Below are 27,109 nucleotides of genomic sequence, written 5' to 3' on the forward strand. Positions count from 1 at the left end.
GGGGCCACACTGTCAAATCTGTTACAGAACAGGTTAAGTTCATTGGCCCTGTCCTGTCCACACTGCCTTCAGCTCCTCTGTTGCTAGTTTGCCGGAACCCAGTGATGGTCCTCATCCCCCTCCAGACCTCTCTCATGTTGTTCTGCTGGAGTTTCCACTCAAGCTTCCTCCTGTACCTGTCTTTAGCCTCCCTGATCCTGGCTTTCAGCGCCTCCCGATTTCCATCTCTGCACGTCTAACTGGCCGGCCAACCACGCCTGGTGTCGGTGACTCGCCTCTGCCCCAACTCGGACCGCAACCCGCAGCCGGATCAGCTGCTTTGCCTCTTCAAGGGGCACCGCCGCCTCCCGCTTCGGCCTCGCGGCCGAGGATCAGCGGCAGCCGCGGCCTCTGCGCGGGATTCCGCCGGCCTTGCTCTGACGGGAGCGGCGTCTGCGAACGCGCCGGGATTGGAACCCTGAGGCCGGGGTCGCGAGGCGAACGCGAGCAGAAAATGTCCGTTCAAACCCGACATTCCAGTGGGACTCAACTGTCAAAGCGCTGGACGTCCGGCCCCAGTTGTGGCGCCTCGACTGTCAGGGCTCTCCGGCTCTCCGGCTCTCCGGCTCTCCGGAGGGTCTCACGGCGAGATTTCTGTTTCTCTCTCTCGCTGATCTTCCGGCAGGATGAAGGGGCTGTCCCCAGGCTCCTCAATGGAGGGCCTGACTGCCGGCCACGGGCAAGATGGCTGCGAGACGCCGGGAGACGCTTCCCAACCCGGCAGAGTCATTCTCCGCGATGCCCGGCAAGCACGGGCCGAGCTGATGAGGCAGAAGAGGTAACGACCGAATAAATGGCGGGCAATCCGGTATTGGGTGGGTCCGTCGGCGGTAGTGTTGTGGCCGGGTGGGGGAGGTGTTTGAGGGTCGGTCTGCTCCTCATCCTTGTTAAATTTAGCCTCAGGCCGACCCTTGGGAGCAGAGATAAAGGAAAGCACTTCCACCATGGACTAGACGGGCCGAAGGGCTGCCTGAGGAGGGCCTTCCTCGGCCAGAGGGCGCCGAGTCTGTGGAATGCGTTGGCACAAGATGGCGGAGGAGGCCAGGACATTGGGTCTGTCCAAAGCGGGGTTGGTGCCGTCTTGATGAGTTAGAGCTTCAGAGGTTGTGGGGAGAAAGCAGGGGAATGGGGTTGAGAGGGAAAATAAAGGATTGGGGATTAAATATTACGTTTACCTCTACTAGAGACTTGCTGTGGTGTGTTTGTCAGGACTCAACATATGAAGAACATTCAACAGTTATAAAGAATTGAATTGACTTTATTTCTTACATCCTTCACATACATGAGGTGTAAAATCCTTTATATTATGTCTCTGCCTAAATGTGCCATGTTCAAATTGTAGTAACTTATAATAGATAGTATTTACAACAATATAACCTATGTCGTCCCCTGGTAAGCCTCAGGCTCACTCAGCTCGCTTTCGTGCAGGGGGAGCAGCCTTCGGCCCCGCCAAACGGGGTAATCAAATTTGTGTGGATGCTGTGTGATGTACCCCGCCATGCCAAATAACAGACAATACACCATATGGGATTAAATGATTACACTTTATAGATCTTACTGGAGCTATGTAATTAATAGAGATAAAATATAAAAGAAACGTAAAAGGCGCCAAACTTATCAAATTTCAACCACTTCGTGCATAACCATTCGAGCTCAATTAACCATTTGATGTCCTCCGAACTCCTCCGCTCCTCGAATGGGACCACTTTTGGTGATCGACCAAACGCACTACTCGAGTTTGTCTGTGTCTCCTCTGCTCGCCGAAGACCCAGGGCCTCAGACTCCCGCTCAGGGACCAATCTGTCGCCCCGCTTACAGCATCGTGTCTCCTCTCTCTGTCCCCATTGTGCCTTCTGCCCCAAAGACCGCGAAAGCAATAGTTTACAGACACACAATAAAGAATAACATTTATCCCAATTGGTTAGCAAATGAATACAATTCCCGTATCAATAATTATAACTCAAACAAGCTGCTAGAGAGAGAACCACTGTCTCAGCAGTTAACATCACAGAGAAGCCATTTTATTTTATAACATAACAAAGAAGCCAATTTTATTAACCTTAGCAAATAACTTGAAAAAAAAACCCTTACACATCGAAATATTGGGGATCACTGGGGCCCCAAGCCATCCCAACCACAATCTATTCCAGCTGCGACCATCCGGGAAACGGTACCGCAGCATAAAAGCCAGAACCAACAGGTTCCGGGACAATTTCTTCCACCAGACATCAGGCTGATGAACTCATGCTGATTTGAGTGTACTCTATATTACATTGACTGTTCTATTTATTATGAATTATTATAAATTACTATGATTGCACGTTGCACATTCAGATGGAGACGTAACGTAAATATTTTTACTCTTCATGTATGTGAAGGATGTAAGAAATAAATTGATTCCTGGGATGGCAGGACTTTCATATGATGAAAGACTAGATCGACTAGGCTTATACTCGTTGGAATTTAGAAGATTGAGGGGGGGATCTGATTGAAACGTATAAAATCCTAAAAGGATTGGACAGGCTAGATGCAGGAAGATTGTTCCCGATGTTGGGGAAGTCCAGAACGAGGGGTCACAGTTTGAGGATAAAGGGGAAGCCTTTTAGGACCGAGATGAGGAAAAACTTCTTCACACAGAGAGTGGTGAATCTGTGGAATTCTCTGCCACAGGAAACAGTTGAGGCCAGTTCATTGGCTATATTTAAGAGGGAGTTAGATATGGCCCTTGTGGCTAAAGGGATCAGGGGGTATGGAGGGAAGGCTGGTACAAGGTTCTGAGTTGGATGATCAGCCATGATCATACTGAATGATGGTGCAGGCTCGAAAGGCCGCATGGCCTACTCCTGCACCTATTTTCTATGTTTCTAAAGTCAATTTAATTCAATTCAATACATTTGTGTCAGCATGAATTAATCAGTCTGATGGCCTGGTGGAAGAAACTGTCTCGGAGCCTGTTGGTCCTGGCTTTTATGCTGCAGTACCATTTCCCGATGGTAGCAGCTGGAACAGTTTGTGGTTGGGGTGACTCAGGTCCCCAGTGATCCTTCAGGCCCTTTTTATACACCTGTCTCTGTAAATGTCCTCAATAGTGGGAAGTTCACATGTACAGATGCGCTGGGCTGTCCGCACCACTCTCTGCAGAGTCCTGCGATTGAGGGAGGTACAGTTCCCATAACAGACAGTGATGCAGCCAGTCAGGATGTTCTCAGTTGTGCCCCTATAGAAAGTCCGTAGGATTTGGGGGCCCATACCAAACTTCCTCACCCATCTGACGTGAAAGAGGCGCTGTTGCGCCTTTTTCACCACCCAGCCGGTATGTACAGACCATGTGAGATCCTCGGTGATGTTTATGCTGAGGAACTTAAGACTGTTCACCCTCTCAATCCCAGATCAATCGATGTCAATAGGGGCGAGCCTGTCTCCATTCCTCCTGTAGTCCACAACCAGCTCCTTCTTTTCGAGACACTAACTTTATAAACAATAAAATTATAATTTAAAGTACAGATATGTGAAAAATATGTGTAAGTGTAGGTACAGTGTGTATTTACAATGGAAACTGCATTATAAAGAGTGGTTTTAATTGTTAAAGTGCAGTGATGTGGTGATAGGTAGAACAGGAGTGTTGGATGATGTTATTTCAAAAGTCCCTCCCTCCCTCCCTCTCTCCCTCCTTCCCTCCCTCCCTCCCTCTCTCCCTCTCTCCCTTCCTCCCTCTCTCCCTCCCCTTCCCCCCCCTCTCTCCCCTTCCCCTCCCCCTCTCTCCCGTTCCCTTCCTCTTCTCCCCCTCTCCCCCTCCTTCCCTCTCTCCTTCCCTCCCTCTCCCCCATCTCACTCACTCACTCTCTCTCTCTCTCTCTCTCTCCCCCTCCCTCCCTCCCTCCATCTTCCCCCTCCTCCCCTCTCCCCTCCTCTCCTCCCCGGCCTAAGAGATGATTGCCCCTTGCAGCAAGAAATTGCCCCTTTTACCCCTATTTCTCCATTCATTAAGATAGAAACATAGAAACATAGAAAATAGGTGCAGGAGTAGGCCATTCGGCCTTTCGAGCCTGCACCGCCATTCAGTATGATCATGGCTGATCATCTCACTCAGAACCCTGTACCTGCCTTTTCTCCATACCTGCTGATCCCTTTAGCCACAAGGGCCTTATCTAACTCCCTCTTAAATATAGCCAATGAACTGGCCTCAACTGTTTCCTGTGGCAGAGAATTCCATAGATTCACCACTCTCTGTGTGAAGAAGTTCTTCCTCCTCTTGGTCCTAAAAGGCTTCCCTTTTATCCTTAAACTGTGACCCCTCGTTCTGGACTTCCCCAACATCGGGAACAATCTTCCTACATCTAGCCTGTTCAATCCCTTTAGAATTTTATATGTTTCAATCAGATCCCCCCTCAATCTTCTAAATTCCAGAGAGTATAAGCCTAGCCGATCCAGTCTTTCATCATATGAAAGTCCTGCCATCCCAGGAATCAATCTGGTGAACCTTCTTTGTACTCCCTCTATAGCAAGAATGTCTTTCCTCAGATTAGGGGACCAAAACTGCACACAATACTCTAGGTGTGGTCTCACCAAGGCCTTGTACAACTGCAGTAATACCTCCCTGCTCCTGTACTCGAATCCGCTTGCTATGAATGCCAGCATACCATTCGCCTTTTTCACCGCCTGCTGTACCTGCATGCCCACTTTCAATGACTGGTATATAATGACACCCAGGTCTCATTGCACCTCCCCTTTTCCTAATCGGCCACCATTCAGATAATAATCTGTTTTCCCGTTTTTGCCACCAAAGTGGATAACCTCACATTTATCCACATTAAATTGCATCTGCCATGAATTTGCCCACTCACCTAACCTATCCAAGGCACCCTGCATCCTCTCAGCATCCTCCTCACAGCTAACACTGCCGCCCAGCTTTGTGTCATCTGCAAACTTGGAGATGCTGCATTTAATTCCCTCGTCTAAGTCATGACTATATATTGTAAACAACTGGGGTCCCAGCACTGAGCCTTGCGGCACCCCACTTGTCACTGCCTGCCATTCTGAAAAGGTCACGTTTATTCCCACTCTTTGCTTCCTGTCTGCTAACCAATTCTCTATCCACATCAATACCATACCCCCAATACCGTGTGCTTTAAGTTTGCGCACTAATCTCCTGTGTGGGACCTTGTCAAAAGCCTTTGAAAATCCAAATATACCACCATCCACTGGTTCTCCCCTATCCACTCTACTAGTTACATCCTCAAAAAATTCAATGAGGTTCGTCAGACATGATTTTCCTTTCACAAATCCATGCTGACTTCGTCTGATGATTTCACCACTGTCCAAATGTGCTGTTATCACACCTTTGATAACTGACTCTAGCATTTTTCCCACCACTAATGTCAGGCTTACCGGTCTATAATTCCCCGGTTTCTCTCTCCCTCCTTTTTTAAAAAGCGAGGTTACATTAGCCACCCTCCAATCGTCAGGAACTAATCCAGAATCTAAAGAGTTCTGAAAAATTATCACTAATGCATCCACTATTTCTTGTGCTACTTCCTTAAGCACTCTGGGCTGCAGACCATCTGGCCCTGGGGATTTATCTGCCTTCAATCTCTTCAATTTACCTAACACCACTTCCCTACTAACATGTATTTCTCTCAGTTCCTCCATCTCACTAGACCCTCGGTCCCTTACTATTTCCAGAAGATTATTTATGTCCTCCTTAGTGAAGACAGAACCAAAGTAGTTATTCAATTGGTCTGCCATGTCCTTGTTCCCCATGATTAATTCACCTGTTTCTGACTGTAACGGACCTACATTTGTCTTAACCAATCTTTTTCTTTTCACATATCTATAAAAGCTTTTACAGTCAGTTTTTATGTTCCCTGCCATCTTTCTCTCATAATCTTTTTTCCCTTTCCTAATTAAGCCCTTTGCCCTCCTCTGCTGGACCCTGAATTTCTCCCAGTCCTTAGGTGTGCCGCTTTTTCTGGCTAATTTGTATGTTTCTTCTTTGGAATTGATACTATCCCTAATTTCCCTTGTCAGCCACGGGTGCACTACCTTCCCTGGTTTATTCTTTTGCCAAACTGGGATGAACAATTGTCGCAGTTCATCCATGCGATCTTTAAATGCTTGCCGTTGCATATCCACCGTCAACCCTTTAAGTATCATTTGCCAATCTTAGCTAATTCACGTCTCATCCCTTCAAAGTTACCCTTCTTTAAGTTCAGAACCTTTGTTACTGAATTAACTCTGTCACTCTCCATCTTAATGAAGAATTCCACCATATAATGGTCACTCTTACCAAAGGGGCATCGCCCAAGATTGCTAACCAACCCTTCCTCATTGCTCAATACGCAGTCCGAAATGACCTGCTCTCTAGTTGGTTCCTCGACATGTTGGTTCAGAAAACTATCCCGCATACATTCCAAGAAATCCTCTTCCTCAGCACCCTTACCAATTTGGTCCACCCAATCTCTAAGTAGATTGAAGTGACCCATTATAACTGCTGTTCCTTTACTGCACGCATTTCTAATTTCCAGTGGGGAATGGGCCGTTCCAACCCTCATCGAGCCACGTTGCCCTGAAACCCTCCGGATTTAACCCTGGCCCCATCACAGAACCACCCACAACAACCCACCCCCCTACCCAGCGGTAGGTCATTGGGAGTGTGGGAGGGAACCCGTACGTCCACGGGGAGGGGAAGGTACATCTCCTTATGGCAGCCGCAGGAATTGAACCCGCTGTCGCCGGTACTGTAATGTGCTGTGCTGACCACTACTCTACCGTGATGGGAAGATAGTTACCTGTCTGTGTTAGAATGCTGCCATATGAATGGGGGGGGGTGGGGGGGGCATGAGGGAATGAGGGAGAGAGAGGGGGAGAGAGAGAATGAGGGAGAGAGGGAGGGAAACAGAGAGAGGGAGAAAGGCAGAGAGAGAGGAGAAGGAAACAGGAGAGAGAGGGAATGAGGGAGAGAAGGAGAAAGGCAGAGAGAGAGGAGATGGAAACACAGAGAGAGCTGGGGAGAGGGAGAGGCAGGGAAAGAGGGAGAGGGGGATTGAGAGAGGGAGAGGGAAAGAGAGAGGGTCAGGGAATGGGGGAGTGAGGGGCAGAAAGAGAAAGGAATGAGGGGAGAGAGGGAGAGTGGGAGAGGGGGAATGAGGGAGAGAGGGAGCAGGAGAGAGGGAGAGGGAGAGGCAGAGAAAGAGAGAGAGGGGGAGAGAGAGTGGTAGAAGGGGATTGAGAGGAAGAGGAAACGAGAGCGGGTCAGAGGGAATGAGGGAGAGAGGGAGAGAGAGAGAGAAATGAGGTGAGAGGGGGAGGGAAAGGGAGAGAGGAAGAGTGGGAGAGAGGGAATGAGGGAGAGAGTGAGCAGGAGAGAGGGAGAAAGGGAGAAAGAGAGGAGAGGGAAATGGAGAGGGGGAGAGAGGGAGAGAGGGGAGAGGGAGAGGCAGAGAGAGAGACTCTGATCTCACATTACAGCACCAATGTTAAAGATGAAAGGTAACAGAATAATTTATTTAGTTCCAATGCCCTTATAATGCTTCTTTTGAACTACACACAACTTTCACACCTCCCTCTTTGCACTCACACCACAGACACCCAAATACATGCAACCTTCACCCCTCCCTCTTCACACCCACACTACTGACTTCCAGGTAATGAATTTACATCAGCAGTTCTTGTTTTCCAATCAGCTGTGCTTCATGCTTCTTAGGAACCCATTGTTCAGAGCTGTATTTTGAGTTTACTGTACAGTCCACAGGCAGATTGGCGGCTGAAGTCAGTTGCTGAAGTTATTTGCTTTACGTGCTAACTCCACAACATGATGTCTGATAGTGTGGAGGGCTTTAGCCATTGCAGATGGGAAAGACTTGGGGTATTTTATGAAGAAAGATATGCGGTTTAAATAACCACTGTTGCCTTTATGCTTTGAGGCAGTGTTCTTGTGGCTGTGTCTGTCTCTCTGTATCTTTTTTATTTCAGATGAATAAGGATTAATCTTTCCAACTGCAAGCAACCCAGTGGTGAGTATGTGCAGTTCCCTTCGACTCCGCGTGTAGCCTGAAGCCTGTTTCTGGTTGTATACGTCTGTTCGTTCATTCGTTACGTTCCCTGTCTGGATGACATGGGCGATCACGGTCTTTCCATGGCCATGACTGTCCTTGGCAAGTTTCTCTACAGAAGTGGTTTGGCATTGCCTTCTTCTGGGCAGCGTCTTTACAAGATGGGTGACCCCCAGCCATTATCAATACTCTTCAGAGATTGTCAGTGGCCGCATAGCTTGTGATATATGCCGGCTGCTCACGCTTGTTCCCATGGCTTCACCTGACCCTGATTCAAGGCTTGGGGAGGGGGCGGGGGTGCTGCTAAACAGGTGTTACACCTTGCCCAAGGGTGACCTGCAGGCTAGCGAAGGGAAGGAGACACCACCCAAGGGTATACTTAGCCGTCACAAAATCTACAGAGATAATTGCTTGGTGTTGATAATCTACAGCCTCAGCGAGGCCACCTTCCGGATGGAGGACAAGCAAGCACCTTGTATCCCATCTGGGAAGCCTCCAGCATCGACTTGGAACTTAGACTATAGAACAGTACGTGAGTTCAAAGGAGAGACAGGCCATCCCTACTTTGTGTAGTTTTCGGTGATCGCTTTCGTATGGGTGCACAAGGGTCCCCAGTCTGGATTAAATTAACAGGGAGTAATCCTATTCTCAGTGCTCTAACTTTATGGGGCCAATCCATATTTTTAGGCCTAGTTATTAGGCTGAATTTGGGAAGTAAGTGTTGCCTTTAGGCCTAATTCTTAGGCTTCGCTTGGACTGTTAAAGCCCTTTTGGCCCACAGCGTCGTGCTGTTCCAATGAAATGGTCAATTAAGCCAGTCTCCTCTGCTACCCAATGTCCATATCCCTCTATTTTCCTCACGTTCACAGGCCTATCTAAACATCCCCAAAAATGTCCCGAACGTTTCTGCCTCTACCACCACCACAGGCAGTGCACTCCAGGGACCCGCCACCTTCTGTGTGAAAAAAAAACTTGCCCCTCACATCCCCTTTGAAGCTACCCCCTCTTACTTTAAGTACATGCCCTTTGGTATTAGACGTTTCAACCCTGGGGAAAAGATACTGTCTGTCTACACTCTCCATGCCTCTCATAATCTTATACATCTCTATCAGATCTCCCCTCTGCCTCTGAAGTTAGTTTTCTCCAACTTCCAGTCATTTTCCCCCTCCCCCTTCCCTCTTCTTCAATTCTTCACTCTGGCATCTTTTCTCCACCTCACCTGCCTATCACCTTCCCCTGGTTTCCCTCTTCTTCCCCTTTCTCCCATGGCCCTCTCTCCTCTCCTATCAGATTCCTTCTTCTTCAGCCCTTTACCTTTCCCACCTATCACCTCTCAGCTCTTTATTTCATCTTCCATCCTCCCCCCCCCCACCCAACACACACACACACCTGGCTTCACCTATCACCTTCCAGCTTGTACTCTTTCCCCTCCACACCTTCTTATTCCCCCTTTCCTTTCCACACCTGATGAAGGGGCCTCAGTCCAAAACGTCGACTGTTCAATCCTTTCCACAGATGCTGCCTGACCTGCTGAGCTCCTCCAGGATTTTGTGTGAGCTGCTCTGGATTTCCAGCGTCAGCAGGGTCTCTTCTGTTAAAGATAGTGGGGGAGCGCAGCACCCGTTATAACAGGAGATTTTGTGTTCATGTGAATGGGGAGCTCAGTGTGTATTTCGTGGCTCACAACTGTTTAGTTGGGTAAACACCGTTCCAAGGCTGAACAAATAAATCTGTCCCTATGCTCAATTGGGTGATTCATCTGGGGGAACGGTAGGAGCATCTATGGAGGGAAATAAAGAGCTGCCAGTTCCGGTCGAGACCCTTCGTCAGGACTGGAAAGGAAGGGAGAAGAGGCCAGGATAAGAAGGAGGGGGAGGTGAGGGGAAGGAGGACAAGCTGGGACAGATCTTCACCGGCTGGAGAAGGAAACAGGGGCAAGAATTTCACAGACTTTGCCCCAGAAGATTGGTTGGAAGGTTGCATCCTCCTCATTAGCCAACGTTCTGGCCTCCTCTCCTGAGCCTGCGCTTGGAGATGAATGCCAAGACCCCAGAGTTGGTGCACAGGAGATTTGTCCGAATGTACCCAGCAGCGAGGGGCTTCAGCTGCAGGGAGAGAGACTAGGGAAGCTATTGCATTGAGTGACAGAGGAGTAAACAAGGTTATTCTATAAATAAAGGACAGATTTTACTGTAAACATCTGAAAACGTTGCCACAGTGCCAGGGAAGGGAGCCATTTCAGCGTGAGGAGTACAAAGTCCGGCCATAGTAATCTCTGTGGCATTCACTAAATGCTAGAGGAACTCAGCACGTCAGGCAGCATTTATGCTGGCCGGTGGTGTGGTGGCATCCGCACCGGACTTCGAGCCGAGTGGCAGTTCAAGTCCGGCCGGCTCTTTGTATGCCTTCCATCCATGCTGGGTTGAGCGTCAAGCTGGGTTGAGCGTCTAGCTGGTGACTCGGCCTGGTAAAAAAACAGACAGATGTGAAAGAAACAGCAAGGTTACCGCCCAATGCCACGAAGCGCGGAGAGGAACAACTAAAACAGAAGACGTTTCGGGCCGAGGGCCTTCATCAGGACTGGAAACGAGATGAGAAGTCAGAGTAAGAAGGTGGGGGGGGAGGGGAAGAAGTAGAAGGTGGCAGGTGATAGAGGGGGTGGGGGTGAAGTAAAGAGCTGGAAAGTCGATTGGTGAAAGAGGTAAAGGGCTGGAGAAGAGGAAATCTGATAGGAGAGGACCAAAGGCCATGGAAGAAAGGGAAGGTGGGGGAGCACCTGAGGGATGTGATGGACAGGTAAGGAGATAAGGTGAGGGAGCAAAATGGGAATTGGGAATGGGGAATGGTGAAGGGGAAGGGTGGTGGTGGGGAGGGGTGGGGCGGGGAATGAGCAGAAGTTTGAGAAATCAACATTAATTCTATCAGGTTGGAGGCTATCCAGACGGAATATAAGGTGTTGCTCCTCCAACCTGAGTGTGGCCACATCGTGAGAGTAGAGGAGGCCGTGGCTGACATGTCTGAATGGGATCGGGAAGTAGAATTGAAATTGGTGGCCACCGGAGATCCCACTTTTTCAGACAGACGGAGCGTAGATGCTTGGCAAAGTGGTCTCCCAATCCACATTGGGTCTCACCTCCAGGTGAGGCCACACCTGGAGCACCAGGTGGTCGACCCCAACAGATTCACAGGTGAAGTGTCACCTCACCTGGAAGGACTGTTTGGGCCCTGAATGGTAGTGAGGGAGAGTGTGGGGGCAAGTGTGGCACTTGTTCTACTTGCAGGGTAAGTGCCAGGAGGGAAATCAGTGGGGAGGGACAAATGGACAAGGGAGTCGTGCAGGGAGCGATCTCTGCAGAATGTGGAAAGTGGGGGGGAGGGAAAGATGTGCTTGGTGGAGGGATCCCGTTGGAGATGGTGGAAGTTATGGCGAATTATGTGCTGGATGCGGAGGCTGGTGGGGTGGTAGGTGAGAACAAGAGGAACTCTCTCCCTGGAGGAGTGGCATGAGGATGGGGTGAGAGTGGACATTCGTGAAATGGAAGAGAGGTGAGGACAGCATTGATGTTGGAGGAAGGGAAACTCCTTTCTTTGAAGAAGGAGGACATCTCCTTCGCTCTGGAATGAAAAGCCTCATTCTGAGAGCCGATACAACAGGGATAGAGAAACTGATTGAGGGGGATGGCATTCTTACAAGTGACAGGCTGGGAAGAGGTATAGTTCAGGTAGCTGTGAAAGTCAGTAGGTTTATAAAAGATATCAGTTGATGAACTTTCTCCAGAGATACAGACAGAGAGATAAAGGGGAGGAAGGTATCAGAAATGGACCAGGTAAATCTGAGGGCAGGGTGGAAGTTGTAGACAAGGTTGATGAAGTGGACGAGTTCAGCATGGGTGCAGGAAGCAGCACTAATGCAGTCATTGATGTAGCGTAGGAAGAGTTGGGGAGTGATAGCAGTGTAGGCTTGGAACATAGACTCCACGAACCCGATGAAAAGGAGGCATAGCTGGGACCCACGCGAGTGCTCGTGGCTACACCTTTTAGTTTGAAGGAAGTGGGAGGAGTCAAAGGAGAATTTGTTGAGGGTGAGGAACAGTTCCGTCAGAGGGAGGAGAGTGGTGGTGGAGGGGAACAGTTTGGGTCTGGTGTCCAGAAAGAAGCAGAGGGCTTTGAGGCTGATGGGGGTTGGAAGTGTGTAGGGACTGGACATCCATAGTGAAAATGAGGTGATCGGGGCCAGGGAACTTGAAGTCATTGAAAGGATCAAGAACGTGTGAGGAGTCTCGGATGTAGGGAGGAAAGGACTGAAGCCGGGAGGATAAAACAGAGTAGAGGTATGCCGATATGAGTTCAGTGGGGCAGGAAAGAATGGGTCTACCTGGACAAGTAGGTATGTGGATCTTGGGTAAGAGGTAGAAATGGGAGGTGCAGGTTGAGGGAACTATGAGGTTGGTGGCAGTGGATGGGAGATCCCCAGAGTCAATATGGTTGGTGATGGTGTGGGGGACAATGGCCTGGTGTTCCTTAGTGGGGTCCTGTTTGAGGGGTAAGTAAGAGGAGGTGTCTGAGAGTTGGCACTGGGGCTCAGCAAGGTAGAGGTCAGTTCGCCAGACTCCTCCAGCACCTCCCTAATCTACGGGTTTGATGGTGAGGCTAGGATTAGTGCAGAGGCAGTGGAGAGCGGAGTGTTGAGAAGGAGTGAGGTTGGAATGTTGAAGTCGAGATGGTTGATGTCCCATCGGCAGTTGGCAATGAAAAGATCCAGGGCAGGCAGAAGACCAGAGCAGTGTGTCCAAGAAGAGGAGGGTTGAAGATAGGAGAAGGGGTCATTGGTGTGGAGTGGAGCATCCTTGCCTAAGAAATCGGCTCGGAGACGGAGATGATGGAGGAAGAGCTCGGCATCGTGGTGGGCGCGGAACTCACTGAGGTGTGGGTGCAGGGGACAAAAGTGAGGCCCTTACCGAGGACAGAACGGTCTGCCTCAGAGATGGGGAGGTTGGAAGAAATTGTGAAGACCCAGCACGGATGAGAGCTGGAATTGGAGTCGGGGAGGGGGTTGGTAGTGTCTGAGGAGAGGGGAGGATTGGGGTGTTCAGGGAAGGTGATAGATTGGTGGATAGAAGAGAACTTGTAAGGGGGGAGCCAAGATGGGATATTTTGTATGTGTTGCTCTGAATTTACAGTATCTGTAGAATCTCTTATGTTTAATCTCTACATATCTGGTGTGTTTCTGGTTTTTAATTATGTGGAGGGTTAATTTGCTCTAAAAACAATAATTCAACCTCAGGGATAGAGGAGCTTCAGGAGTCTATTCAGCAGTGGTGGGAATTGAACCTGGGTCACCGGTACCGTAAAGCATTGTGTGGACTGCTACGCTACCGGGCTGCCCCACAGTTCACTTGGAATCCAGCACTGTGTATAGAGTGTATGATCGACAGGATTGTGTTAAAAACACATCCAGTGCACTCCTTGGCTGGCGGGGTGGAGATACGTCCCTACCAAAGGAGGTGTGAAGCGCTCCTTCCCTCCGCCAGCCTGCAGATCACCTTGGACAAGGTGTAGCACCTGCTTAGCCCCCCCAACCTGGGTCATGTGAAGCTAAGGGAGCAGGTGGTGGATGGTTGTATGAGCAACCGGTGCAGATCACAAGGCCTGGTTATGCAACCACTGATGCCAGGCAGACAATCTCTGAAGAGCATTGATAATGGCTGGTGGGGGCGGGGGTGGGGGTCACCCATCTTGTAAAGACACTACCCAGAAGAAGGCGATGGCAAACCACTTCTGGAGAAAAATTTGCCAAGAACAATCATGGTCATGGAAAGACCGTGATTGCCCACATCATGATGACGTCATATGACACGGCAGATAATGATGAAGCAGCTTAATTTCCAACTGACAACTTCTGGAAATCCAGAGTAACACACGCAAAATGGAGCATCTCAGGAGATTAGAGAGCTGGAGAAAGAGCCAACATTATGGGCTGACCTCCAAGAGGTCCACTGCCTTTTTGTGGTTTGAAGGCTTGCATGCCTCAGTGACCCAGAGAGCTATGCTGGCAGGGGTCGGGGCTTTGTGCTTTGGCTCTTGGTAGGATCACCCACGCCAAACAGGTCAAAGGGTAGAGGTCAGACTAAGAGTGGTCCAGCAGCCCTCCGGATTGTGGAGTTCAGCTCAGAATTGTTACGGAAACAGGAGTGAAGGTTCCTTCTACATCTGAGTGCTGACGGTGTTTGTGAGTCTCTGCCCGGGCTTGCATGGCTGACAGTAGTGAAAACTGAGAGAAGCCACCGATGTGATGAAGGGAGCCCTGAACTTCGTCAGAGACGGAGGACCTTCATTGCAGAAGGTAAAGTAAGTTTCAAGCCGAGACTCTTCATTAGGACTCACTAATACTTTGTGATTCGTGAAACCGACCATTGTGTGCGGGACATTCTGACTCTGCCCAGCTGAAACTACATAGGGGGAAGGCGTCAGATTGGTATTGGCACTTTCTGAAAGATATATCCCTGCCTCTTAAGGCCCAGTTCAGGACAGATCTGGTTCATCACTTAAACCTCTGTTTAGTCGTATATTCAGGGTGCCATGCGTCAACGCTGTAACAGAAAGGGTTCTGCTAGTTGGGATGTGCTACCATTGTAATCATGTGATTCTGTAAATCTGCCTGACTATATTCAAAATGTTAACATTAGGTAGGTGAATACAGCAATAGGAACTGTAGTTAATCAATTATTATTATCATGGTGTCAACGAAGTCAAAGTCAAAGTAAAATTTATTATCGAAGTACATAGGTGTTTCCATCTACAACCCTGAGGTTCATTTTCAATAAATCTATAGAATAACAAACATAACAGAATCACTGAAAGACCACAACAACCTGGCGGCTCGGCCAGAATGCAAAAGGCAACAAGCTGTGTAAATATGAAAAGAAAGAAATCATAAAAACTTAATAAGCAGTAAATATCGAGAACATGAGATGAAGAGTCCTTGAAAGTGAGTCCACAAGTTGCGGGGACATTTCAATGATGGAGCAAGTGAAGTTGAGTGAAGTTAACCTCTCTGGTTCAAGAGCCTGTACCTCCTTCCTGATGGTTGAGGGGTGGTAACTGTTCCTGAACCTGGTGGTGTGGGACCTGAGGCTCCTGTACCTCCTTCCTGATGGTTGAGGGGTAATAACTGTTCCTGAACCTGCTGGTGTGGGTCCTGAGGCTCCTGTACCTCCTTCCTGATAGTTGAGGGGTAATAACTGTTCCTGAACCTGGTGGTGTTGGACCTGAGGCTCCTGTACCTCCTTCCTGATGGTTATGGGGTAATAACTGTTCCTGAACCTGGTGGTTTGGGACCTGAGGCTCCTGTACCTCCTTCCTGATGGTTGAGGGGTAATAACTGTTCTGAACCTGGTGGTTTGGGACCTGAGGCTCCTGTACCTTCTTCCTGATGGTTGAGGGGTAATAACTGTTCCTGAACCTGGTGGTGTGGGACCTGAGGCTCCTGTACCTCCATCCTGATGGGTGAGGGGCAATAACTGTTCCTGAACCTGGTGGTGTTGGACGTGAGGCTCCTGTACCTCCTTCCTGATAGTTGAGGGTTAACAATTGTTCTGAACCTGGTGGTGTGCGTCCTGAGGCTCTTGTACCTCCTTCCTGATGGTTGAGGGGTAATAACTGTTCCTGAACCTGGTGGTTTGGGACCTCAGGCTCCTGTACCTCCTTCCTGATGGTTGAGGGGTAATAACTGTTCCTGAACCTGGTGGTCTGGGTCCTGAGGCTCCTGTACCTCCTTCCTGATGGTTGAGGGGTAATAACTGTTCCTGAACCTGGTGGTGTGGGACCTGAAGCTCCTGTATCTCCTTCCTGTTGGCAGCAATGAGGATGGGAGTCTCTGATGATGGATGCTGCTTTCCTGTGACGGTGTTTCATGTAGATGTGCTCAGTGGTAGGGAGGGCTTTACCTGTGATGGACTGGGCTGTATCCACTACTTTTTGTAGGATTTTCTGTTCAATGACATTGGTGTTTCCCTACCAGCCTGTGAATATACTCTCCACCACACATCTATAGAAGTTTGCCAAAGTTTTAGAGGTCACGCCGAATCTCCACAGGCTCTCAAGGAAGTAGAGGCGCTGCCATGTTTTCTACAATAGAATTTAGAATAAAAACTCCACGTAAACAAAGATTGCCAAACAACCAATGTGCAAAAGAATGCAAGTTGTGTAAATTAAAAAAAATGCTGGGAACTTGAGTTGTAAGATATCCTTGAAATGTGAGTTTGCAGTTTGCAGGAAATAGTGTCTGGAGAGTAAGAATCTCTCGGATTCACCTGGACCCTACATGAGGCCTGAAAAGGGTTCTGGGCTTGAAACATCGACTGTGTATTCAATACTGCCTGACCTGCTGTGTTCCTCCGACAGTTTGCATGTGTTGTTCTGGGTTTCCAGCTTCTGCAGAGCCTCTCGGGTTTATGAAGACCCTCCCCATTCCTGCATTTGTTTCTCCGGTGTTTCTCCATTCTCCAGTCCCCCACCTTCCTCCTTCCTCCTCCTGCGACAGCGGCAATCTATTGGTCTCCAGTCTGCAATCACAGACTGAGCTGCCATTGCTTCTTTCGCAGTTCGCCGTGCAGCCGCATTCTTCGGGTTGAAAGAGGCCGGCGCTGGTGAAGAATGGACTCTGCTCTGGACCGACTCCTCCATGACAGTGGACAAAGCCTTTCAACTGAAATGCTACCAGGTAATTGGCCCACGGAAGAGCCAATGAGAAGCTCCCATTCTGCCCCCCCCCAGATTCTGCTCCAGTGTGAAACCCCACACAGCTTTTAAATTTCATTATGTTGATGCTCTAGTTATAAGGTTCTCCTTCCCTCTGCTAGCCGGCAGATCACCCTTGGGCAAGGGTGTAGCATCTGCTTAACCCCCTCCCCCCACTGATCAGGGTCAGGTGAGGCCATGGGAGCAGGTGGTGGATGGTCGTACGAGCAGCCGGTGCAGATCACGGTGAGAATGGCGAGGGTGGAGCGCCGCGGGAGGAGTGTGGGACAGGTGGCAGAGAAGGAGAGCCAGGGGTCGGGTGGGCAGACACGCACCCAACCCTGAGACACCAGGCAATGTCACTTGATTCCAAATATCGGTTTATTGATCATTACAGAATGTCGTTCTGGTACTTCCCTCTCCCTCTCCCTCTCCCTTTTCCCAACCATGAGTCCCCTCTCCCTGCACCCCCCCTTTCCTCCTCTCAGTCCACAACAGAGACCCGTATCAGAATCAGGTTTATCATCACTGACACGTCATGAAATTAGTGTTTTTTTTGTGGCAGCAGTCCAGTGCGATACATAAAATCACTACAGTACTGTGCACCCTAGCTATATAGATGTGCTCCTAAGACTTTTGCACAGTACGATACCTCATTATGATCTTACATTTTGTCATTTACCTGCGCTGCATTTTCTGGGTAGCTTTTACACTTTATTCCGTACTTTGATTATTTTGCCCTGTTCTACCTGATTGTACTGATCTGTGTGAACAGTAGGCAAGACAAGCTTTTCCCTGTATCTTGGTATGTGCATGAAAATCGCAGGAGGTCAGCAGTTTCTGACATACTCAAACCACCCTGTCTGTCACCAGCAATCATTCCACAGTCAAAGTCACTTAGATCACAAATTCTTCCCCCTCTATTCTGGTGTTTGGTCTGAACGATGACTGAACTTCTTGACCATGTCTGCATGCTCTTATGCATTGAGTTTCTGCCACATGGTTGGCTGATGAGGTATTTTATATTAAGGAGCAGGAGCACCTAGTGAAATGGTCACTGAACGTATGCCATGTCATACTGGTATACCGGCTGCGTGGAGTGATAATTCTTTTCCTCACACAGAAAATTAATCGCTTTCCTGGGATGAACGAAATCTGTAGAAAGGACTTGCTGGCCAGGAACTTAAGTCGAATGCTAAGGCAATACCCAGAAGATTACAACTTCTTCCCTAAAACCTGGTGTTTACCATCTGAGTAAGTTTAAAGACCACTTCGAAATGGAGTGGGGCTCTGTTCATGCGTGTGTGTGTTTCGAAGTTTCGAAGTGCATTTATTATCAAAGAATGTGTAAATTATACAGCCCTGAGATCTCCTTGCTTGTCAGCAGTCGCAAAGCAAAAAATCCAAAAGAACCCAATTAAAAATAAGGGCCAAAACCGATGCACAGAGAAAGGGAAAAAAACACAAATCATGCAAACTGTGGAAGCACGCGACAACATTGTGAACCAAAATCTGTATGGCCTCTCTGAACCATAAGGTGTGTTTAAAGTGTGTGTGTGTGTGTGTGTATGTGTATAAATTATTCAAAGATTAAAGATTAGCCTTACTTGTCACATGTACAGTACATCGAAACATACAGTGATATGTGGTCTCAGGCACAGAGCCGAGAGTGCATCAAACCGGCAGAGCCCGGGTCCCGAGAGCGAGGAACGACCTGAGGTTTGGACGATTTAAGTGCCGGGCCAGATTGAAAGGTCAGGAGGTGACAAACGGGCTGGTATTCAGCTCGCTGCTCGGCAAGGTTTACTGAGCAGTGCGCTGAACTGAGGCCGTGGCCTGCAACGAACAGGCTCCTAGACCGGCTACAGTGACGACTGGCTTTGTGTCAGTGCACTCACTTCTGTCAACTTCAGTTCTGAAAGTTATTTGCTTCCTTTTATTGTTGGCACGGTTTAATTTTGTTTCTGCCCATTGGGAGTCTGGCAGTCTTCACTTTTTTAATGGGTTCTTTTAGGTTTCGTTGTTCTGTGGCTGCCTGTAAGGAGACGATTCTCAGGATTGGATGTCGTATACCTACTTTGATAATAAATGTACTTTGAACTGTGTCAACGACACTGAGCACCACTTTCCCATCTCTATTACATCAAAGGTTAAAGTTCAAAGTAAATTTATTATCAAGGTACATATGTGATATGACCTTGAAATTTGTTTTCTTACAAGTACAATAGAATTTGTGAAAGACTAAAAATAGCAAACACTGACAAACAGCCAATACACAAAAGAAGATGGATTGCAGATAAATAAATAATACCGAGTTGCAGAGTTCTTGAAAACGAGTTCATAGGGTTGTAGAATGAGTTGAGGGTGGAGGTCAGTGAAGGTTTCTGTGCTGATGGTTGAGGGGTAATTACGGTTCCTGAACCTAATGGTGTGCGACCCCAGGATCCTTGAACCTCCTTGTCCAATGGTAGTGGCAAGCAGAGAGCACGGGTGTGGATGTTGAGGCCCCTTGAAGTTGGGCGCTGATTTCTTGTGGCAGTTAAGTGTGTTCAATGGTGGGGAGGACTTTGCCTGGCAGGGACTTTCTATAAACTCTTCCATTAATGCACATTGGTCTGAAGATGAGATAACTTTTAAAAAAATAATCTCAACATATCTCATTTTAGCAAACTTTGTTGAACATACACCCAAGTTGCAAGGGTCTATGAAGTTAACACCTAATGGAAAGAGATAGTAAATGACCACTCCCAGTCTCTCCTCCCACTGCCCTCACCCTCTGCCCCTCCCACTCCCTCTGTTGCTTCAACTTTCCCCTCACCCTCACTCCCCTCTCCCACTGTCCTCTCCCAATACTCCCCACATACACTCCCTTCCATCCCCTCACTGTCCTCTCCCAGTACTCCCTTCATACACTCCCCTCCATCCCCGCACAATCCACACTTAAATACCCTCACTCCCCTCATATACTCCCCTCTAACCCCTCACTGTCCTCTCCCAATACTCCCCTCATACACTCCCCTCCAACCCCCCACTGTCCTCTCCCAATACTTCCCCCACTACCCTCATACACTCCCGTCATCCCCTCACTGTCCACTCCCAATACTCCCCCCACTCCCCACATACACTCCCCTCCATCCCCCCACTGTCCTCTCCCAAAACTTCCCCCCTCCCCCTCATACACTCCCCCCATCTCCTCACAGTCCACCCCCAATACTCCCCTCATACACTCCCCTCCATCCCCTCACTGTCCACTCCCAATACTCCCCTCATACACTCCCCTCCATCCCCTCACTGTCCACTCACAATACTCCCCCCACTCCCCTCCATACCCGGACTGTCCACTCCCAATACTCCCCTCATACACTCCCCTCCATCCCCTCACTGTCTACTCCCAATACTCCCCCCACTCCCCTCATACACTCCCCTCCATCCCCTCAATGTCTACTCCCACTACTCCCCCGACTCCCCACATACACTCCCTTCCATCCCCTCACACACTCCCTTCCATCCCCTCACTGTCCACTCCCAATACTCCCCCCACTCCCCTCATACACTCCCCTCCATCCCCTCAATGTCCACTCCCAATACTCCCCCCACTCCCCTCATACACTCCCCTCATCCCCACACTGTCCACTCCCAATACTCCCCTCATACACTCCCTTCCATTCCCTCACTGTCCACTCCCAATACTCCCCGCACACCCCTCATACATTCCCCTCCATCCCCCCACTGTCCTCTCCCAATACTCCCTCTACTTCCCTCATACACTCCCCACCATCCCCCGACTGTCCACTCCCAATAGTCCTCCCACTCCCCTCATACACTAACCTCCATCCCCCACTGTCCTCTCCCAATACTCCCCTCATACACTCCCCTCCATCCCCTCACTGTCCACTCCCAATACTCACCCCCATCCCTCATACACTCCCCTCCATCCGCCACTGTCCTCTCCCAATACTCCGCTCATACACTCCCCTCCATCCCCGGACTGTCCACTCCCAATACTGCCCCCACTCCCCTCATACACTCCCCTCCATCCCCCCACAGTCCACTCCCGCTACTCTCCCTACTCCCCTCATACACTCCCCACCATCCCCCGACTGTCCACTCCCAATAGTCCTCCCAGTCCCCTCATACACTTCCCTCCATCCCCTCACTGTCCATTCCCAATACTCCCCGACTCCCGACATACACTCCCCTCCATCCCCCACTGTCCTCTCCCAATACTCCCCTCATATACTCCCCTCCATCCGCAGACTGTCCGCTCCCAATACTGCCCCCACTCCCCTCATACACTCCCCTCCATCCCCGGACTGTCCACTCCCAATAGTCCTCCCACTCCCCTCATACACTCCCGTCCATCCCCTCACTGTCCATTCCCCATACTCCCCCACTCCCGTCATACACTCCCCTCCATCTCCTTACTGTCCACTCCCAATACTCTCCCCACTCCCCTCATACATTCCCATCCACCCCTCACTGTCCACTCCCAATACTCCCCTCATATGCTCCCCACTGTCCACTCCCAATACTCACCCCACTTCCCTCATACACTACCCTCCATACCCCACTGCCCACTCCCAATACTCTCCTCACTCCTCTCATACATTCCCCACCATCACCCCACTGCCCACTCCCAATAGTCCTCCCACTCCCCTCATACACTCCCCTCCATCCCCTCACTGTCCACTCCCAATACTCTCCCCACTCCCCTTATACACTCACCTCCATTCCCCCACTGTACACTCCCAATACTTCCCCACTCCCCTCATACACTCCCCTCCATCCCCTCACTGTCCACTCTCAATACTCTCCCTACACCGCTCATACACTCCCCTCCATCCCCTCACTGTCCACTCCCAATACTCTCCCCACTCCCCTCATACACTCCCCTCCATTCCCCCACTGCACACTCCCAATACTTCCCTACTCCCCTCATACACTCCCCTCCATCCCCTCACTGTCCACTCCCAATACTCTCCCCACTCCCCTCATACACTCCCCTCCATCCCCTCACTGTCCACTCCCAATGCATCCCCACTCCCCTCATACACTCCCCTCCATCCCCTCACTGTCCACTCCCAATACTCCCCTCATACATTCCCCTCCATCCCCCGACTGTCCACTACCAATAGTCCTCCCACTTCCCTCATACACTTCCCTCCATCCCCTCACTGTCCATTCCCAATAGTCCTCCCACTCCCCTCATACACTTCCCTACATCCCCTCACTGTCCACTCCCAATACTCTCCCCACTCCCCTTATACACTCCCCTCCATTCCCCCACTGTACACTCCCAATACTTCCCCACTCCCCTCATACACTCCCCTCCATCCCCTCACTGTCCACTCTCAATACTCTCCCTACACCGCTCATACACTCCCCTCCATCCCCTCACTGTCCACTCCCAATACTCTCCCCACTCCCCTCATACACTCCCCTCCATTCCCCCACTGCACACTCCCAATACTTCCCTACTCCCCTCATACACTCCCCTCCATCCCCTCACTGTCCACTCCCAATACTCTCCCCACTCCCCTCATACACTCCCCTCCATCCCCTCACTGTCCACTCCCAATGCATCCCCACTCCCCTCATACACTCCCCTCCATCCCCTCACTGTCCACTCCCAATACTCCCCTCATACATTCCCCTCCATCCCCCGACTGTCCACTACCAATAGTCCTCCCACTTCCCTCCATCCCCTCACTGTCCATTCCCAATAGTCCTCCCACTCCCCTCATACACTTCCCTACATCCCCTCACTGTCCACTCCCAATACTCTCCCCACTCCCTCATAGACTCCCCTCCATCCCCTCACTCTCCATTCCCAATACTCCCCCACTCCCCTCGTACACTCCCCTCCATCCCCACACTGTCCACTCACAAAACTCCCCCCACTCCCCTCATACACTCCCCTCCATCCCCTCACTGTCCACTCCCAATACTCCCCTCATACACTCCCCTCCATCCCCTCACTGTCCACTCCCAATTATCCCCCCCTCCCCCTCATACACTCCTCTCGATCCCCCACTGTCCTCTCCCAATACTCCCCTCATACACTCCCCTCCATCCCCGGACTGTCCACTCCCAATACTGCCCCCACTCCCCTCATACATTCCCCTCCATCCCCGGACTGTCCACTCCCAATAGTGCTCCCACTCCCCTCATACACTCCCGTCCATCCCCTCACTGTCCATTCCCAATACTCCCCCACTCCCGTCATACACTCCCCTCCATCCCCTTACTGTCCACTCCCAATACTCTCCCCACTCCCCTCATACATTCCTATCCACCCCTCACTGTCCACTCCCAATACTCCCCTCATATGCTCCCCACTGTCCACTCCCAATACTCACCCCACTCCCCTCATACACTCCCCTCCATTCCCCCACTGCACACTCCCAATACTTCCCTACTCCCCTCATACACTCCCCTCCATCCCCTCACTGTCCACTCCCAATACTCTCCCCACTCCCCTCATACACTCCCCTCCATCCCCTCACTGTCCACTCCCAATGCATCCCCACTCCCCTCATACACTCCCCTCCATCCCCTCACTGTCCACTCCCAATACTCCCCTCATACATTCCCCTCCATCCCCCGACTGTCCACTACCAATAGTCCTCCCACTTCCCTCATACACTTCCCTCCATCCCCTCAATGTCCATTCCCAATAGTCCTCCCACTCCCCTCATACACTTCCCTACATCCCCTCACTGTCCACTCCCAATACTCTCCCCACTCCCTCATACGCTCCCCTCCATCCCCTCACTGTCCACTCCCAATACTCTCCCCACTCCCTCATAGACTCCCCTCCATCCCCTCACTCTCCATTCCCAATACTCCCCCACTCCCCTCGTACACTCCCCTCCATCCCCACACTGTCCACTCACAATACTCCCCCCACTCGCCTCATACACTCCCCTCCATCCCCTCACTGTCCACTCCCAATTATCCTCCCCTCCCCCTCATACACTCCTCTCCATCCCCCACTGTCCTCTCCCAATACTCCCCTCATACACTCCCCTCCATCCCCGGACTGTCCACTCCCAATACTGCCCCCACTCCCCTCATACACTCCCTTCCATCCCCGGACTGTCCACTCCCAATAGTCCTCGTACTCCCCTCATACACTTCCCTCCATCCCCTCACTGTCCACTCCCAATGCTCTTCCCACTCCCCTCATACACTCCCCTCCATCCCCTCACTGTCCACTCCCAATACTCTCCCCACTCCCCTCATACATTACCATCCATCCCTCACTGTCCACTCCCAATACTCCCCTCATATGCTCCCCACTGTCCACTCCCAATACTCACCCCACTTCCCTCATACACTACCCTCCATACCCCACTGCCCACTCCCAATACTCTCCTCACTCCTCTCATACATTCCCCTCCATCCCCCCACAGTCCACTCCCACTACCCTCCCTACTCCCCTCATACACTCCCCACCATTATCCGACTGTCCACTCCCAATAGTCCTCCCAGTCCCATCATACACATACCTCCATCCCCTCACTGTCCATTCCCAATACTCCCCCACTCACGTCATACACTCCCCTCCATCCCCTCACTGTCCACTCCCAATACTCCCCCCCTCCCCCTCATACACTCCCCTCCATCCCCCACTGTCCACTCCCAATACCCGCCCCTCTCCCCTCCATCCCCGGACTGTCCACTCCCAATACTGCCCCCACTCCCCTCATACACTCCCCTCCATCCCCTCACTGTCCACTCCCAATACTCTCCCCACTCCCCTCATACATTCCCATCCACCCCTCACTGTCCACTCCCAATACTCTCCTCACTCCTCTCATACGTTCCCCTCCATGACCCCACTGCCCACTCCCAATAGTCCACCCGCTCCCCTCATACACTCCCCTCCATTACCTCACTGACAATCCCAATACTCCCCCACTCCCCTTTATACACTCCCCTCCATCCCCCACTGTCCACTCCCAATACCCTCCCCACTTCCCTCCATCCCCGGACTGTCCACTCCCAATACTGCCCCCACTCCCCTCATACACTCCCCTCCATCCCTTTACTGTCCACTCCCAATGCTCCCCCCTCCACCTCATACACTCCCCTCCATCCCCTCACTGTCCACTGCCAATACTCTCCCCACACCCCTCATACACTCCCCTCCATCCCCTCACTGTCTACTCCCGATATTCTCCCCACTCCCCTCATACACTCCCCACCATTCTCCCACTGTACACTCCCAATACTTCCCCACTCCCCTCATACACTCCCCACCATTCTCCCACTGTACACTCCCAATACTTCCCCACTCCCCTCCATCCCCCACTGTCCACTACCAATACTTCCCCACTCCCCTCATACACTCCCCTCCATCCCCCACTGTCCACTACCAATACTTCCCCCACTCCCCTCATACACTCCCCTCCATACCCTCAGTGTCCTCTCCCAATGCTCCCCCACTCCCCTCATACACTCCCCTCCATCCCCCACTGTCCACTCCCAATACTCTCCCCACTCCCCTCATACACTCCCCTCCATTCCCCCACTCTCCACTCCCAATAGTCCTCCCACTCCCTTCGTACACTACCGTCCATCCCCCACTGTCCATTCCCAATACTCCCCCATTCCCCTCGTACACTCCCCTTCATCCCCACACTGTTCACTCCCAATACTCCCCTCATACACTCCCCTCCATCCCTCACTGTACACTCCCAATACTCCCCTCACTTCCCTCATACACTCCCCTCCATTCCCCCACTATCCACTCCCAATAGTCCTCCCATTTCCCTCATACACTCCCCTCCATCCCCTCACAGTCCACTCCCAATACTCCCTCACTCCCCTCATACACTGCCCTCTATCCCCCCACAGTCCACTCCCACTACCCTCCCTACTCCCCTGATACACTCTCCACTATCCCCCGACTGTCCACTCCCAATAGTCCTCCCAGTCCCCTCATACACTTCCCTCCATCCCCTCACTGTCCATTCACAATACTCCCCCACTCCCGTCATACACTCCCCTCCATCCCCTCACTGTCCACTCCGAATACTCCCCAACTCCCCTCTTACACTCCCCGCCATCCCCTTACTGTTCACTCCCAATACTCCCCCCACTCCCTCATACACTCCCCTCTATCCCCCACTGTCCTCTCCCAATACTTCCCCCCTCCCCCTCATACACTCCGCTCCATCCCCCACTGTCCACTCCCAATACTCCCCCCTCCCCCTCATACACTCCACTCCACCCCTCACTGTCCACTCCCAGTACTCTCCCCACTCCCCTCATACACTTCCCTCCATCCCCTCACTGTTCAATCCCAATACTCCCCCACTCCCCTCTTACACTCCCCTCCATCCCCCACTGTCCACTCCCAATACTCTCCCCACTCCCCTCCATCCCCGGACTGTCCACTCCCAATACTGCCCCCACTCCCCTCATACACTCCCCTCCATCCCTTCACTGTCCACTTCCAATATTCCCCCTCCCCCTCATACACTCCCCTCCATCCGCCACTGTCCTCTCCCAATACTCCCCTCATACACTCCCCTCCATCCCCGGACTGTCCACTCCCAATACTGCCCCCACTCCCCTCATACACTCCCCTCCATCCCTTCACTGTCCACTCCCAATACTCCGCCCAGTCCCCTCATACATTCCCATCCACCCCTCACTGTCCACTCCCAATACACCCCTCATATGCTCCCCACTGTCCACTCCCAATACTCTCCTCACTCCTCTCATACGTTCCCCTCCATCACCCCACTGCCCACTCCCAATAGTCCTCCCACTCACCTCATACACTCCCCTCCATCCCCTCACTGTCTACTCCCGATACTCTCCCCACTCCCCTCATAATCTCCCCACCATTCCCCCACTGTACACTCTCAATACTTCCCCACTCCCCTCATACACGCCCCTCCATCCCCCCACTGACCACTACCAATACTTTCCCCACTCCCCTCATACACTCCCCTCCATACCCTCAGTGTCCTCTCCCAATGCTCCCCCCTCTCCCCACATACACTCCCCTCCATCCCCCTCTGTCTACTCCCAATACACTCCCCACTCCCCTCATAGACTCCCCTCCATTCCCCCACTCTCCACTCCCAATAGTCCTCCCACTCCCCTTGTACACTATCCTCCATTCCCCACTGTCCATTCCCAATACTCCCCCATTCCCCTCGTACACTCCCCTCCATCCCCTCACTGTCCACTCCCAATACTCCGCCCACTTCCCTCATACACTCCCCTCCATTCCCCCACTGTCCACTCCCAATAGTCCTCCC

General features: G+C 51.1%; 1 protein-coding gene across 1 annotated transcript in view; it reads left to right on the top strand.

Annotated features, from left to right (window-relative positions):
- LOC140191855 (uncharacterized) overlaps positions 1-27,109 on the top strand; it is a 135,699-nt gene that overhangs the window by 20,667 nt on the left and 87,923 nt on the right. Inside the window, exons 2-6 of the mRNA XM_072249648.1 lie at positions 209-495; positions 665-817; positions 8,020-8,051; positions 16,694-16,812; positions 17,953-18,083. Coding sequence (XP_072105749.1) covers positions 209-495; positions 665-817; positions 8,020-8,051; positions 16,694-16,812; positions 17,953-18,083 — 722 coding nt within the window. The remainder of the gene's footprint in view (positions 1-208; positions 496-664; positions 818-8,019; positions 8,052-16,693; positions 16,813-17,952; positions 18,084-27,109) is intronic.

Source organism: Mobula birostris, chromosome X (assembly GCF_030028105.1).
Source record: "Mobula birostris isolate sMobBir1 chromosome X, sMobBir1.hap1, whole genome shotgun sequence".
NCBI lineage: Eukaryota > Metazoa > Chordata > Chondrichthyes > Myliobatiformes > Myliobatidae > Mobula > Mobula birostris.